Consider the following 13,258-nt stretch of genomic DNA (forward strand, 5'->3'; position numbering starts at 1 on the left):
CTTAGCTCCAAGCTTTCCTGGATGAATCTGATTATCTAGACTATTTCCAATCAGGTTTCAGGCCTGGTCATGGGACAGAGACTGCCTTGGTCACCCTGCTTGATGACCTATGCTGGGCATCAGACAGGGGGAGTGCATCCCTGTTGGTGCTTTTGGACCTCTCGGTGGCTCTTGATACCATCGACCATGGTATCCTTCTGAGCCATCTAGCTGGGATGGGATTGGGGGCACTGTTTTATGGTGGCTCAAGTCCTACCTGATGGACAGGTTCCAGAAAGTCGGGCTGGGAGACTGCTGTTTGACCCCCTGGCCACTGGCCTACAGGGACCATTTAAGAACATAAGAACATAAGAACATAAGAAGAGCCTGCTGGATCGGGCCAGTGGCCCATCTAGTCCAGCATCCTGTTCTCACAGTGGCCAACCAGGTGCCTGGGGGAAGCCCGCAAGCATGGTCTTTCATGCTCTTTAAGATCTACAAGAAACCACTGGGAGAGGTCATCCGGGGATCTAGAGTTCAATGTCATTAATATGCTGATGACACACAACTGTCTTTCCCTACCATCTGATTGCAGGCAGGAAGTGCTCATTCTAAAGCAGGATGGGAGTGCTCATCCTAAACCAGTGCCTGAAGGCTGTGAAGGGCTGGATGTGGGCTAACAAACTGAAACTTAATCCAGACAAGATGGAAGTGTTGCTGGTGAAGGGGAAAACTGTGCCAGTGATAGGGCTGCAACCTGTTCTGGATGGGGTTGCACTCCCTTTGAAGGAGCAGGTCCTCAGTTAGGGAGTCCTCCTGGATCCTGCCCTGCTTCATGAATATCAGGTGGCTGCAGTAGCCAGGAGTGCTTTTGACCAGCTCAAACTGGTCTACCAGCTGCACCCATTCCTGGAAACAGTTGACCTGCCCACAGTGACACATGCATTGGCGACAGTGAGGCTTGATTACTGTAACACACTCAATGTGGGGCTGCCCTTGAAAACAGTTTGGAAATTGCAGTTGGTTCAAAATGCAGCAGCCAGAATGTTAACTGGATTGTGATCCAGGGAGCATATCACCCCTGTGCTGTATCGATTCCACTGGCTCCCAATTTGTTTCCGGGCCCAATTCAGAGTGATGGTTCTGACCTTTAAAGCCCGAAACTGCCTTGGACCAATGTACCTGAGGGACTACTTACGCCCATATGTACCTGCCTGTGATTTAAGATCAGATGCCTCTGGTCTCCTCTGTGTGCCTGGAATGAAAGATGTCAGACTGGCAGGCACGTGAGAGAGAGCCTTTTCAGCCATAGGCACCAAGCTCTGTAACACTCTCCCCCAAGAAGCCCACTCTACTCCCTCCCTGATGGTTTTCTGGAAGCTTCTGAAAACCATTTTGTTCCGGATAGCCTTTGGGAGGGACTGAAGATAGAGCCTGTAACTGATTTTATTTCCCCCCTTTTTAATATTTTACCTCTTTAGTCCTTTTCAATATCACTCCTCTATATTTCTTAATTGTATTATGTATTTTTATGTTTTAATGTTTTTGTGATTTTATTGTGTATGTTTTTATTGTGAGCTGCCCTGAGTGCCCTATTGTAGGGTAGAAGGACGGGATAGAAATATTTTTATAATAATAATAATAGTTCTTAAGTCACTGTAAAACAAGCTGAAGTCCTGTTTGAAACATTTGTCACTGGTCATAGAAATCTAGAAAACTTTCCTCCTAAGCAGAGTAGGTGTTAAAAGTCAGAAGGATAACCTAGCCAGACATATGAGATGGAATTCTTTCCTGAATCATGTCTGTCAGATGGTTATGTAGATTTTCCTTATGCTTCTAAGGAAGGTGATTTAGCAGCTTCCCTCTGAGCATTATGTGCCATTAGTCACAATTTAACCTCTATCTAATACATGGGTAGGCAGACTTTAGATCTTTTTTGTCTTTTACAAGAATCCAAGATCCACCAACCACAGTCAGGTGCAAAAGACATACAGTTAGAATTTTTTAAAAGGGCACAATTGAGTACATTCTCAGCTTAGGAATTTGTTTTCAGTACTGGAATGGTACTGAGCTCACAGTAGTTTCACACAAGTTCACTCTCTTCTTAATTTCAGCAGTCTTGCTTAGCTGGAAAAACCCACTTTGTGTTCGCTGTTAAACAATTGGGAGTCAAACGCTCATTGATTGCTGCTAATCACCCAGAGATCGACCAGTAGATCCCAATCTACATTTTGCCCACCCCTGCCTTTAATACCTAACCTTGCTTCATACAATGTTAATTCTATTGCTCTTTGTCTTCTCCTTCAGGAAATAACAGCTGTTTCTGCGTTATAGCACTTCTTAAATGTTATCAGTCTCCTGCCTCACCTTTCTAAACTCATCCACTTTTTAAAGTGTATGTGTTATATTTGTATCCAGCCCTTCTTCCAACGAGCCTCAAACCAGCATATGTAGTTCCTCTGCTCCTTATTCTCACAACCACCCTATAAGGTAGATTAGACTGAAAGGCAGTGATTGGCCCAAAGCCAGCCAGTGAGCTTTAGGGCTATGGGGGGATTTGAACCTGGATCTCCCCATTCCTAATCTGAAACTCTAACCACAATGAGTTATATCCAATGCTGTCTCTGTGTGAACAGAACTCCATTCGTAAAACACTGGATTCCTCCCGGTATTTCTTCTGCTGTGCTCTGTGAGTCCAGAAACTAGTCCTTGTATTAAAGGGCTACAGACCCCAAGCAAAAGGTGGCAGACAACTAGACACGGTAATTGTGTTCTGCAAGGAGGAAGTGTGCATTGTACAGCAGTTTGCTTGTTCTTGGATTCAACTTCTTTATTTGGTGGGTGCTTTCTTTTGCTCTCCAGCTAAAGAGATCCAACTCATGCACAGAGCTCCTGTTGTTGGAATTGTTGTTCTGGATGGCCAGAGCACTCCTCTTCCAGAGCCGCTGGAAGTAGCACATGACCTTTCCAAGAGCCCCAACATGCAAGGTAGCCATCAGCTTCTCGTGGTGTCAGAAGAACAGCTTAAGGTAACAATACTCTCTCTCTCTCTCTGTGGGGTGTGTGTGGGGTGTGTGTGTGTGAGCGTGTGCACGCATAATCCTTGCCTATTGGAATATAGCAGTCAGAAAACTTCTGGGAATTTATTTCCTCAAGTTCCTTACTGGAACTTGCTTGCTTTTGAGTGATATTCAGTTATCCCATCTACTGAACGGTGCTTTGAAAGGGGGTGGGGGAAGCATGCTGTAAATTTGGAAGCTTGTTTTGTGTGTGGCAAAGATTCCTGCCTTTTTTCTTCTTCCCATCTGAGCAGATCATAGTCATCTTTGTTACTAACCCTGTGTTTGATGCTCTTCAGCTACATACACTCCCTGTATAATTTGATGTTTGCCCATAGGTGTTTCCCTAGAAAGTGGCAGTCAGGTTAAGAAAGGAGGACTTTGTTCAGGGATCCTGCCTACAAACCAACTCTTTGCTGATGTTTGTGTATCGGAGGATAGATGCTTGCAAGCAGTGATCATTAGACTTGATCTATCCTGGCCATGTGAAAGAACCTCATTGCTTGCAAATCCCTTATGGGAGCGCAGTGAGAGGCAGCAAGGGTTAGCTATTCCCTCTCTCACTGTGCTGTCAGAAATCCAGGCTTGTTTGCTGCTGAAGGAGGGAGACTACACAGCTTCCTTTTGGCAACTAGACTTAAGCATGCTCCCTTGCCACATGCTGGCAGGAAACCCATTACAGGTTGACTGGAGGTTGGGTGAGGTGGCTCTAGTCTGAATGAAGGGTTTATCATCTAGCTTGTTTACACTGGCAGGTTTTCACATTGCCCAAAGTCAGCTCCAAACTGAAACTCAAATTGACAGCCCTGGAAGGCTGTCGGGTGCGGAAGGTGACAGTTGCCAACTTCGTCAGCAATAAGACCGAGTACAGTGAGAATGACCTGGCTATTCTGACAAACCTGGGAGACATCCAGATTATCTCCCTGCCTGCACTCAAAATACAGGTGCGCTATCCCTGTATCCGCAAGGAGGATGTGAGTGGCATCGCCTCCTGTGTCTTCACCAGATATGGGCAAGGTAACAACTTGGTTGTCCACAGGTTACCAAGCTCTGCTATATTAGGTCTTGGGAACCTTTTTATTTATTGTCCAAAATTGAAAAATGTGGGGCAGGGAAGGGGAGAAATTCCTTTGTCCTTCTATGCATAAGTGAGGGGTGGGAATATTCAAGTCAGGCAAAAGCTTTATCAGCTTGTGCAATGAACCCCCAATTATTCTTTGACTAGTTTCCTTGTGAGAGGCCCTGTTACACCCTTAGGACTCCTCCTTCTTTATATTTGTACGCATTAATTTAAAACCAGGTTTTCAGAAGGGTTACAAGAGTGCACTCCATGAGGATCAGATGTGCGTATACGTATTAGGATCTGTCCATGCATAAGGGGTCCTGGGGATCCATCTGAGAAACATTAAATACCACATGCGATCACTTTAAAAGCCAATCACAAGCACCAAACTTTGACTTTGGAAGGTGCTCATGCAGCCCAATTCTTTGTTTACTCTGAAATTAATTCCACTTTTTTCAATTGCCCTTGTTTCCAAATAACTGTGTGTAGGACTGCAGTCTTAAGCTTAGTCTTCTGAGTGATAAGACCTGTAAAAATGCCTTTTGAGAAACTCACTATTTTCATATTTTGGCACTTTTTCTGCATCTGTGCATGCTTAACTTGCAATTTCTTCATCTTCCCCTGCAGGGTTCTATCTCATCTCTCCATCAGAGTTTGAGAGGTTTTCCCTATCCCCAAAGTGGCTGGTCGAACCACGATGTGTAGTAAAATTACCTGAAAACACAGGCAACAGCCATGTACACAACACACCTAGCATGGAGAAGGCTTCAAGGATATCCAAGTATGAATCCCTACAAAGTTTCCATTCACCTAGTTAGCTAGGCATTTTGTGCATTCTAAAAGAGTGGTTGATACAAAGGGTGTAACATTCTGCTTTGTACTGTTGTGTGTGTGTGTGTGTTTAATGGAATATGTCACTCAATTAACTATGGGAAGGCTGCAACAAAGGAAATTCATGGTCACTCTGGATACGGTTTGGGTTGGGGCTGCTGCCTGCCGCTATAGACACCTACATAATCTGACAATGTCTCTGCTTGCCCGCTAATACCATCCCAATGTACTGGCAAGGTTTTGCTTGCCTGCCACCCTCCATTCATTGCCATTGTTGAAAAGAGAAGTAATTTCAGAAATGCTTGTTCCATATTGCCGTACATACTGGTGCTGAGATTCCTGCACCTGTGGAGTGAATCATCACAAAATAACCCCCTGAGCTGGGTAGAACATGCAGTCATCTAGCTGTGTAATCATTTTTTGTGTGAGCCAAGTGGGAAGGACAAAAGGTAGCAGCAAATGCTGAGGGCACTGGTATAGGTCACTTCTAGCTACTTGCAAAAACTACCTTCTAATCACATGTGGTAAACCTCTGCCTAGACTATACCAGTTCAGACTATAGATGGGGGATTCCCATGAGGGAATATTCCTCCATGTATATTTTTAAATCCCTGCACATTGAAAGTTAGCATATTAGGTAGAATGTTTTTTAAACTTCTTCTTCTTCTTGACATGCTAGCTTTCTATGTGCAGGGAATTTTTAAAATGAAAATTCAATCACATGAGCCTCCACCTAAAGTCTGAAGTGGCATAATATCGAAAGTTTTATAGAGTCAGTATGTACCCATCAAAGTAGTGCACCGTGAACCAAGAACACATATCTGTGTGCCTATGATAATTTCCAGGTATTCTTTTTATAGATGCTGCAATCTAAATAAAATTGAGCTTAGTGGGATAAACCTAGGAGTCAACTAGTTGCATCTGACTTGCGAAGTCCATGGTCAGAATTCTTTTATTTATTTATATTTAACAAATTTATATACCACTTGATTGTGAAAAACATCTAAGCAGTTTACAAAAACATTAAAATTATCAATAAAACATTTAAAAACAAGTAATTAAAAACATTTTTAAAAATAATTAAACAGCAGTAAACTAAACAGGTTTAAACACATAAGCATCTTCGTGCCTGGGTAAGTTTGCCTAAACAGAAATGTTTTAAGCAGGCACTGAAAAGAATGCAGCAAAGGCACCTGCCTAATGTCAATAGGCAGAGAGTTCCAAGTGTAGGTGCTGCTATGCTAATTTTCTTATTTGTCTTATTGGCTCTTCCTATCTTCTGCAGTAGCAGGGAATCAGGGTGGAGTTTTGGTGATCCAGGTGGAGATGGTAAGCAAAAAGTTAAAGCTCAGAGTTAAATTTCTGATCTAGTGCTTCTTGTTTAGTAATAGTATGATGTAATAGTTAAGATATTGGACCTGGGAGACCAGGGTTTGAATCCTCATTCTGCCATGAAGCTCACTAGTGATCTCGGACCAGTCACTGCTTCTCAGCCTAACCTATCTCACAGGGTTGTTGTGAGAATAAAATGGGGAGGGGAGAACCATGTACACCACCTTGAACACCTTGAAGGAAAGATGGGATACAAATGTAATAACTAAAATGAAGACAGTTCAGAATCTCAAATTGGCTCAGGATACAGCTCAAAGGCTGTAGACTCTTTTCGATAGGGAGGGATCATGTGTTTGCAGTACTTAAGAGCTTCATGGACTACTGGTCTGTTTCTGGGCACATGCTGGCTATGGCCTCTAAAGCGCTAAGCTTGAGACTAGGGTATTTATGTGAAGGACCACCTTTTTCCATGTGAACTTGGCAAGTTAAGATCTTCAACTAGAGGGCTAGTTCAGAATGCACCCATCTTTTGGGATTTTCTGCTTGCTTTTCTTTCTAGACGAGAGACTTTTACATGGAAGATGGCTTTTTATGCTGCAGGAGCAAAGGGTGGTGGAGGTATATTTGGGGAATATGAGGAAGGAAAACCAAAATGCTAGAAAAATAAGTTTATTTGTAATCCAAGCCCAACGCGTTTCAGCCTAAAGGCATTTTGGTTTTCCTTCCTCTTATTCTCCTGGTTTTATATGCTAGCCGCTTTCTGGTGTTGAGGTATATTTGGTACAGCTATTTCAATATTGGCTTCAAATTTTAAAATAGGCTCTTATGAGAAAGACTGGATTGTGACCTTCATTACTCAGAGGAGTGAGGGATTGTCAGAATTGCCTTAGAAGGCGGCACTTGGCTTTTAACAACTTCGAAGAATGGATGTGCCAAGCATAATAGATTTAATGTCTATTTTTTCTGGAGGGTTTTGTGTGTTTTCGGGGGGGGCTGTACTGTGGAAATTGGCTACCTTAACATATCTGTGAATTGCCTTTCAGAAAGGATGCATGGCAGACTGATGGAACACGCCCTGCTCAATGATGAGAGTGAGACAGACATTATTTTCTTTGTGCAATAGGGGTAGCGAGATGGACTTTGTGTGGGAATAGGCCTGAGACTCCTTATTCACTTCTGGCTGGTTTTTTTTAATACCAACAGCCATACACCACTGTGGATTTGTGCACAGTTGCCCATTGGCATCTGAGAATTGCTCTTCAGTGCTTAGTGGATCAGTTTCCAGCAGACTTTCAGAGTTCAGTGGATATTACACCAGGAGACCTGATTTGTCAATTGCTATTCTAATGTCACTTCCATATGTGTAACATGGGAATAAATTGTGATCTACCACATAGGATTGTTTGTGAGCGCAAACACAAAAGATTCCAAAAGTGTTTTGCTTGTTAAAAGGGTTGTGGTTATTAGTAAGTAAACTCACTATGCGTACAAATGTTGTCCTTATTGTGTTGTTTGGTGCCTCCAGACATGGGCAATTTACCGGCACCCAATTATTGCTATTCTGCTTTAAGATGGAAGTGGAGTAGTAGATGTCTCTGTAGCCAAGTGGGCATTCCTCTTTCCCCAGCCTCGAATGCTTGAGGGGTGAAATTTTCACTGGGACCTTTATATGTTATGGGAAGAGTTAAATAACTCCCTCCCCTCACTGCAGTCCTGATCATGAACACAGTGTCATGCAAATGCCCTGTAAAAAGTGAGTGAACAAAGCATGACTATTCCACAATAAATGCCTGGTGTGGAAGCAGCCAATGTTTTAGCGTTGCAACTTAGTATATCACTTAATTCAGCCACCTGTGTAGGGTTCATGGGGAAGACATGGCTCCAAATAGAGATACCTAGAAACCATTCATGTGACCATTTGGGCACATGATTACCCAAAGAAATACCTTGCTCATGTTGGCTTCAGCCTATGGTGAACCATTTCCACACATCTGCCACCATGCACAGGTTTCCCTTTTGGCATGACTCTACAAATGGTGTTCAAGAGTTTTCTATGGTGTGGCAAAGTTGAGCTTGGGGATGTGCATAACTGGCTCACCACAGGCTGGATATCAACACATGAGGACGCTTGCTACTGTTCCACATAATGCCAGATAGTCATATGAGCAGACTCATAGACGTTCTGAGCCAGTTGAATCATGTTTAGATGTTTGTGCAATCAAAAGTGCGAGCTATGTGTCTCTAAGTTCATGACTTCACTAAACAAAGCCTTAAGGGGAAAGCCAGACCTGAGACCTAAATATGCAATTCCTTTTCTTTCAAGCATTTTCTCTCTCACATTCTAGCTGCTTGAAGCTTGTGAGCTTTTTTTGCCACATAATAATCTTGTTGAGGTACAATGGAGCAAGCTGGAATCATATCTGTGAAATCTGTCTAAGTTTGGTGTCACTCTTGGCACACTGGTGCAATTATTTAGTGCAACAGTGTTTAACTAAATTCAGTCACCCAAAAACGTTACGGCTCAACTTTCAATTTGTTTTAAGAACAAATATATTTGAGACACAAAACTGGTATATTAGATGGTGGACTTAACACAACAACATCAGTAAGATGACATTTATTAACAATAACATCTCCATAGCTGGAGGCAGTATACTTCTGAATATCTGCTGCTGAAAACCACAGGAGGGGAGAGTGCTCTTGCACTCAGGTCCAGGTTTCCCACAGGCTTCTGGTTGGTGTGAATAGAATACTGGACTAGATGGGTCACTGGCCTGATCTAGCAGGTTCTTATTATGTTCTCTTAAGTTCTGTCAGCTCTGTGGGAATTACTAAAGTTTGTTTGTTTGTGGTACTTGCATGCTACCCAGTAACACAGTTCTCTGGGCAGCTTAGTCATAAAAACATAAAACTACAGTTACAAGCCATAAGAGCAAGAAATAAAATTAATGAAGCATGAATATTCCAGCAAAAGAAAATGAAATCGATCATTAAAACATTTGTCTTTAAAAGTTCTGTTGCCTCAGTCTTTGGGAAGATGGGGCTTAAAATAAACTGTTCCAAAGTGAGGTGCAGAAGAAGTATAATTCATTCTTGAATCATTAGTAGAACTTGAGAGGGATATTTGCACTTATTTCTCATGACTGCTTTTTTTCCTTACAGAAGTTCTGAAAGAAATCCAAAGCACCCTGGAAGGTGGAAGAGGGTGAGTGTCCCTACACCCAGGCTTCTATTGGAAAGTTACAACGGTTACTGTATGTTCCTGTGACAGAAGGGAGATGACAGAAAACATCTGAGAATATATGTTTAGCAAACCTAACATTCAGTACTGTGTTCTTTCTTCAAGGGCTTCCTATACATCCTCAAATCTTTAATCTTCTATATGTTCTATTGAACAGATCTTGTACTTCTGGATGTAAAAGTTCTGATATGAGGAGCTGGGAGATAATACTTGCTTTCTAATTAAGATCTTTTCACCCAGCTCGAGTTAAAGATACCCACTACCCCAGTCTTGTGACTAGGTCAGGACATATTAAGTTGGTGAAAAAACCCTTCATTTTTAGGACTTGTAGGCTAGGAAGAGATGCATATCTAACCAGAATACAAAGTCAGCTGGTGTTGAAGGAGTGTGAGAACTGGGCCCCATGGTGTTCCCATGGATTGACTTTGTGGCACTGAAGATGCAAATCTACTCTGGCAAAAGAAGAACTGCTTATTCTGACTCCATGAAATACTGATTATCATGTTCTACTGGCTTTTGGGGTTTAATGGGGAAATAGAAGGGGGTGGGGAGAAACTGCCTTGGGCATATGCAGATTATGGTGTCCAGAACTAAAATGGTTCAAGTGATCTGTCTCATAATGATTTCCATATGGTGACTTTATCTTTGCAGAAGTTACGGCGACAGAAATTCAAGGAGAATTCAATTAGGACACAGACTTAGTAATGGAGGAGGTATGTGGGCATATCTTTACTCTTTAAAAAACTGCTATAGGAAGTCAGATACATTCAGAGATAACAAAATATGGTTTGTTATGAGAATATATAACAGTGGGGCCTTGGACCCACATGCTTCCTGCTCCACTTGCACATGAGAATAGGAGATTGGGTGCTACTGTCCACAGGTTGTAATAAATCAGTTTTTTACTTTGTCTGAATATGGGAAACAGTGGCTTCTGCAAATCATAGTTTGTTGACCAAACCAGAATCTGATCCTGGTTTGATAACTAACCTTAGTAAAGTGTTAGCTCAGCCTCTTTTTCTCTCGAAACTGAAACTATCCTCAAAACTTCAATGTTGGGGGTCTGCTTTGGTGTCTTAATTCAGCCTTATAGTGGTGGTTCTAAGATGGTGGCTGCCAACACGTTTTTAGGGTCTTTTTCTGTCTCTACCATTCCTGCTCATCACTGCAAAAAAACCATAAAAATGCCTGGCCAATTTAGTCCCCACTTTTCTCTTGCACTCTGCAATTTTAACTCTTTAATGCTGGTTATAGCTGGAAACCTGGCCAGAGTTCACTACATAAAAGTTACTAATGCAGCCTTTTGACTGACCTAATTTCTTCCCCTTCAAAGGTCTATATACCAAAAAGCACCACTTTCTGCAAGCACAATGGACTATTCAGTTTGGATTCATTTTCACAGTTAACTATGAATAGTGAAACAATTCTGGCAAAGACTGGAGAAAATTAGATCTGCTTGGACACAGGCATTCCTGCATCCAATTTCCCTCCCACTTGTGCCAGATTCTGTAGTAGAACCTGTCAAAGTTGGGGGCCATCATGCAGGGTGTTCCTCTGCCAGCTTCCACCAATGATAGAGTAGGGGGTAGGGACATCTGCAGAGATTACACAATTGTCCAAAGTCATTACTTCAGGATGCTAAATGTCATGGTTTTGTGCGACTGGCACTTTCAAAGCAGTAAAAATGTTTGTGTTTCAATTTTATATTTGGGTCCTGCAAGGCATGTAGGCATGCACATACATACACACACATATGGAAAGGAATTCCAGGGTGGTGTACAAAAGCGAGGTATGGATTAGATAATAGATAATACAGAAACAGCCTCTTCCATTGTGAAAAATAAGAAACTGCCATTTTCTCTTCCTAGCAGAATGATTATGCTCTGGCAATGTCGCCATGATGTCTGACATTTGGAAAGAGTGCCATAACACTACTGACGATCGGTCTGCTGTCCCCTGGAAAGATGCATCCACTGACCATGGCCTTGGATGAAACTGCAGGGCTGAATCTTGCTTGACCACTTGCCTCCTTGTCATCCACTTCACTGTGCCTCGCCTGAAGCCCTCATTTTCTCTTTGACATGCCAGCCTTCCACTGAGGCTGCTATGGTTCTCTTGGCCTGTTCCCCTTCAAGCCTCTGGATATGTTTTGCAGTTCTTCAGTTGTTTGCACAGTTTCTTTTTTAAAAACAATTTCTACTGGGATGGGTTTTAAATTATAAATATCACTGCCTTTGGTGCAGAGTTTTTTTTAAAATAAATACTGTTACCTCTGTATAAGATTATTTTTTGTACATTTTTAAGAAATCATAATGGGTGTTTGTTTATTAGAGATATTTTAGAAGCGTGCTTTTTTAAAAAAAAATCTTGAATGAAATAATATATGTCACTTTAGATCCCTGTGGCTGCTGTAACTTTTTTTCAATGAGAAAATTGCAAGGGGGGTTGCCTTTTTACAGTACTGTTAAATAGTCTGGCAGACTCAGGTAGGATCTTACCTTTGTAGCTGATCAAATCAGGAAAAAATAATAAAATTTAACTTGATTTGTGTATGGGCACTACATTGAACTGTCTTGAAATAAACCAATACCTTTATGTGCTTTTTATTGTGACCAAGAAACTTTCTATTTCTCTCATTTTTATATCCTCTTGAATGTATGCTGCAGCTGCAGCATGGGAAGTGATCCACTTCACTTAGATACATGTGATGCTTTCCTTAATTCAAAGGTCATTTACATCAGACCTTCACAAATTTCCATGTGAAACTCATCCTGTATGCTATGAGTTCCCCACATGCTATAGGACTGAAAGACAAACGGATCACGCCTGGAGGGGATGTTATAGACCACTCTAAGCATAAGCCTCAACATGTTTTCAGTAGAATTGTCTAATAGCCCCTCTACCTCCTAGATTGAGAAAGTTGACAGAATCCACTGGAAGATCATCTAGTCCAGTTTACTGCACCTTCCTAACATAATAAAACTCAAAATAAAGGAATATGATCTATGCAAATTATCAAAAACATAATATAACATCGAGATTAGGAGGTAATGGAGTATATGTGATAACGACACAAATAATTTTTAACAAACCTTTGTTTAAGCAAGCAAACCATTGCTACAGGGCAAGGTGAAACCTCTTTTAGGGGCTGTAGCCAAATAGACTTTGCTGAAAATTCTTCTCTTTATATATGGTGGTTAACTCCTGAAGGGGCTAGTGTGCTGCTACAGAGATTACAGCTGGGTTCATTTTCAGTTGGCATGGACTAAGGCTGTGTACATACCATACATTAAAAGCACATATCCCCCCCGCAAAAAAGAAGTCCTGGAACTTGTAGCTTGCTCCTCACAGAGCTACAATTCCCAGCACCCTTCACAAACTACAGTTCCCAAGATTCTTTGGAGGAAGTCCTGTGTTTTAAATGTATGGTATGTATGCAGTCGTAAGAGAATCTTGGGCAGGTAATTTATCCATTTCCAATTTGTGAAATGAGAAGAATAAACTACCTCACAAGACTATACAGCTCTTCAGAACTTTGATTTCTGAAGAAAATCTGAACTCGGATAGCTTTCCCTACACCTTCTTGTGTCCCACTATTGTTCAAGAGGAGAAATTGGGGAGGAGAAGGCCCATCCAACTGGATAGATCCTCAGCAGAATAAAGATCAAGTCCTCTTCCTATAATGAGAAGATGGGATGAGCAGAAAAACAGCATGTTGGCCAAAATCATCCCACAGGATGTCTTCAGAAAGGT

At 41.8% G+C, this 13,258-nt stretch overlaps 1 protein-coding gene across 6 annotated transcripts in view; it reads left to right on the forward strand.

The window, feature by feature from the left end:
• The window catches only part of LLGL2 (LLGL scribble cell polarity complex component 2), a 79,607-nt gene extending 67,472 nt beyond the window's left edge, over window positions 1-12,135 (forward strand). For 4 of the 6 annotated variants that reach the window (XM_061616164.1, XM_061616163.1, XM_061616165.1 and 1 more), the window contains exons 19-26: window positions 2,842-3,008; window positions 3,794-4,055; window positions 4,729-4,882; window positions 6,218-6,261; window positions 7,308-7,355; window positions 9,427-9,469; window positions 10,157-10,218; window positions 11,374-12,135. In XM_061616164.1, the coding sequence (XP_061472148.1) occupies window positions 2,842-3,008; window positions 3,794-4,055; window positions 4,729-4,882; window positions 6,218-6,261; window positions 7,308-7,355; window positions 9,427-9,469; window positions 10,157-10,218; window positions 11,374-11,381 (788 nt within the window). In that variant the 3' untranslated portion in view covers window positions 11,382-12,135. The remainder of the gene's footprint in view (window positions 1-2,841; window positions 3,009-3,793; window positions 4,056-4,728; window positions 4,883-6,217; window positions 6,262-7,307; window positions 7,356-9,426; window positions 9,470-10,156; window positions 10,219-11,373) is intronic. The other 2 variants (XM_061616169.1, XM_061616168.1) reach the window with 2 other exon arrangements.
• The last annotated feature ends 1,123 nt before the right edge of the window (window positions 12,136-13,258 follow it).

The sequence above is a fragment of the Rhineura floridana genome, chromosome 3 (assembly GCF_030035675.1).
Source record: "Rhineura floridana isolate rRhiFlo1 chromosome 3, rRhiFlo1.hap2, whole genome shotgun sequence".
NCBI classification, from domain to species: domain Eukaryota; kingdom Metazoa; phylum Chordata; class Lepidosauria; order Squamata; family Rhineuridae; genus Rhineura; species Rhineura floridana.